Source organism: Kryptolebias marmoratus, unplaced genomic scaffold, assembly GCF_001649575.2.
Source record: "Kryptolebias marmoratus isolate JLee-2015 unplaced genomic scaffold, ASM164957v2 Scaffold126, whole genome shotgun sequence".
Taxonomy (NCBI): domain Eukaryota; kingdom Metazoa; phylum Chordata; class Actinopteri; order Cyprinodontiformes; family Rivulidae; genus Kryptolebias; species Kryptolebias marmoratus.
In genome coordinates this window covers 5,016-8,183 of record NW_023665860.1, presented here as the reverse complement: position 1 = coordinate 8,183, position 3,168 = coordinate 5,016, and the positions used below count along the sequence as shown (strand labels likewise).

The 3,168-nt window shown below is 41.9% G+C and overlaps 1 protein-coding gene across 1 annotated transcript in view; it reads left to right on the top strand.

Moving 5' to 3' along the window:
* Positions 1-2,194, top strand: part of LOC108229311 (apoptosis regulator Bcl-2) — a 7,928-nt gene extending 5,734 nt beyond the window's left edge. The window contains exon 2 of the mRNA XM_017404979.3: positions 880-2,194. Within this exon, the coding sequence (XP_017260468.1) occupies positions 880-1,005 (126 nt within the window). The 3' untranslated portion in view covers positions 1,006-2,194. The remainder of the gene's footprint in view (positions 1-879) is intronic.
* Positions 2,195-3,168: the final 974 nt, after the last annotated feature.

The window sequence follows — 3,168 nt, the reverse complement described above, 5'->3', positions numbered from 1 at the left end:
TTGGTTCTGTTAAGGTCCAGTGTTTGGTTCTGTTAAGGTCCAGTGTTTGGTTCTGTTATGGTCCAGTGTTTGGTTCTGTTAACGTCCAGTGTTTGGTTCTGTTAAGGTCCAGTGTTTGGTTTGTTAAGGTCCAGTGTTGGTTCTGTTAACGTCCAGTGTTTGGTTCTGTTAAGTTCTTTTTAATCAGATAAATTCTCTTTAAGGTTCAGAGTTTTACTGACTTTTTGTGCCAGACACTGAAACAGTAACATCAGCCAACAAGCAAACAATCTGTAAAACGTCATGGTTCTGTTCACCTAAAGGTTTGGTGAAGGAGTTGCAGAACCCTTAAGGCCCACCGGGCAGCTTGTGTGTAGCTTCAGAGAAGGGTTCACCCCTAATTACCATATTGTAGATCATAACACACCACCCTGAGCAGGGAAATAACCCAACACTCCCGTTAACACTCCACTGATCTCACACACAGTTAGAGTCTGTGTGTGTTCATGCAGCATCACACACACACACACACACACAGACACCTCTGTACCCGGAACACAGTATCTGATGTGAAACGCCTCCAAAGACCAGAGACCTGGCAGGTTCTGCACCCAACAAGTCCGTTTTAGAAAATGTAAGATTTAATGACATCTTTTTAAAACTGAATCCCAATAAAACAGGAAGGACACTGCTGCCACCAAGTGGACACACTGATCACTACATCCTGATAAAATAATAAAACTGCAGCCTGAAACCCAGAGGAAGTCCAGAACTGCTTCTGGACTTCATCAGAGGATGATGATGGTTTGGAGGGAGGCAGCTGTGGGTGGATCAGTACAGCAGATAACATATTTATGATCTTAAAAACTGACTGTATTTGTTTCCTCTCTGTTTTCCCAGGATGCCTTTGTGGAACTGTACGAGTCCAGACCCGCAGTCCCGTTCTGGACCCCGAGGACGGTGTTTGGACTGGTTGCTCTGGGAGCAGCTTTCATCACACTGGGAGTTCTCCTCACCCAGAGGTAGAACCTGCTGGACCGGACCGATCCAACCCTCCAGACCGCCCAGCAGTCTGGGAGTCCAGTTATAATCCCAGAGGGAGGCCTTTCAGAATAAAAGCTCCTTTGAAGACTCTTCAGAACCAAGCTTCCTCTGAGTGTTAAAATGACTTTAAGTCTTCAGTGGAGAACATGGCATTTAATCTGATTTCTGGGTAAATGTAAGAGTTGGAGTTGGTCGAGAAGAAGGTAGAAGTTTTGAGAACATCAGGGTCAGCGGGTCAAGAACTCACCTCAGGTCTTCTTCAGGAACATTATTAATCTCATGTTAAAGTAACAGTTGCTGAGTTTAAACTTTTGTAGTTTCTTTCTTGTTTTTTTAGATTGGAAGGAATTGTTAAAAAAGTAAAAAGTGATGTCTTTTGTTTTCCTGCAGCTGAACATCTTCTTATAGACTTTTAGATCTTCTGGCTTCAAAAGCTGCTAATTCAGGTGTTAAAAGGATGATCTGCCATCTTCAGTCAGAAATAAAAACCAGGATCTTTTCAGGATCTAACTAAACTAAGTGATTCTCGTTTAAACATCAGAGGATCTGAAACGGAGCCCTGTGGAACACCCTCAGCTTGTTTTGATGAAAATGAAGATTAAACACAAAATAAAGCAGAGAAAAAAGAAAGAAGTTCAAGTTTTTTCATCTTCACTGGTTCCAAACAGATCTGTCATCATCAGATAGCTGATGAACAACACTGCCACCATCAGGCCACACGGAGAATTACAGCACAGACATCTCCAAACGCCATCCAGCAGATATACAGAACCCTTCAGTCCGATCTGACCCGGTTCTGAACATCCAACGAGCAGACCCAGAACGTGTTTCTGTTTTTGTATTTTAGTCAGTAAAACCATTTAGGAGGTGTTGGTTTGTTACTGTGGGCCACATTCAAGGTTCTACAGCAAACCACAGCAGATCCTCGGTGAGACGTCGGATCGTAAATGTTCTGATCCCGTGAGCCCGTCTGCAGTGTCAAATAAAGTCAAATTTATTCATTCAGAAAAGTCAAATTTATTTAGAAAACAATTTTAAACCAACAAGAGATGAATTAAAGGGTAACATTTATGAGAAAACAAGGGTTTGAGTTTCATGTAATTCTGTCACCATCTGGTGGGAAAAAGAAAGAAAAACTCAAACAGGTTTTAAAACTAAAGCTCAGAATGAGAAAGTTTGTCTAAAAGCATCGATGTGAGACAGATAACCTTCAGGTAGTTTTAGTTGTCCAGCTCCTTGTAAAAAAAGGAATCCAAATCTTTGATACCCTTCATCAGAATGGCACTGGCTTCGTCTCCTTTTCTTTTAACCATGTCAAATATCTCTCGAGCTTTGTCTGCTCTCTTCTTGAGTTTGACCGACTCTATCTCGCCTTCATTTAGAACCTTTTTGTCCAGGAGTCGATCCAGAAGTTGGTCTAAAACAGCATCAGAAACACACTGGATGAACTTCGTTCGAACAGACATTAGCGTGTTGGTTTTTCCGACGATGTCTTCATCTGGGACATTTTTCAGTAAAGGTTCTCGGTCTGGAACAAGGCAGAAACAGAAAACGATTAAAATAAAAACCTTCTGATCAGAATTACACACATTACTCTTTTTGTTCAGTTAGATAAAATATACTGAAACAGTTGAGTTTGTTTGGTTGACTCAAAGCAAAGTAACATCATCATCTTCTTCAGATCAACCAGCATTTCAGACTGTCAGGGATATTTAGGACTGTCTGCATGGAAAACGTGTCCAGTCTCTGATTTAATCCATCCTGCTCGTTCAGTGGAAAGACATTTGTTCTACTGCGATCCTCAGCATGACTCACCTCTAACTTCAGCTGTGTTGCTTTGAAGGTTCCTCACCAGGTCGTTTCTCTGGATCTTCTTCAGAACAATCTTCAGCACCTGCAAAGCTCCGCTGGACTCGTATTTCTGCATGATCAGGTCCACAGTGTCTTCTCTTTCTGCCTTCTCCAGCTGGGTTACTTTGATGGGTTCCATCTTGTTCCAGTCCACTCTCTTCAGGTACCACTTGAAGTTTTTAAATTCTTTATCTGTTAGCTTTTCCAAGATTTTGATGAGGTCCTCCTCCTCCATTATCTAGACCTGGAGAGAAGAGGTTCATTAGTACTGCTGGTTCTTCTGCTGAAGAACCA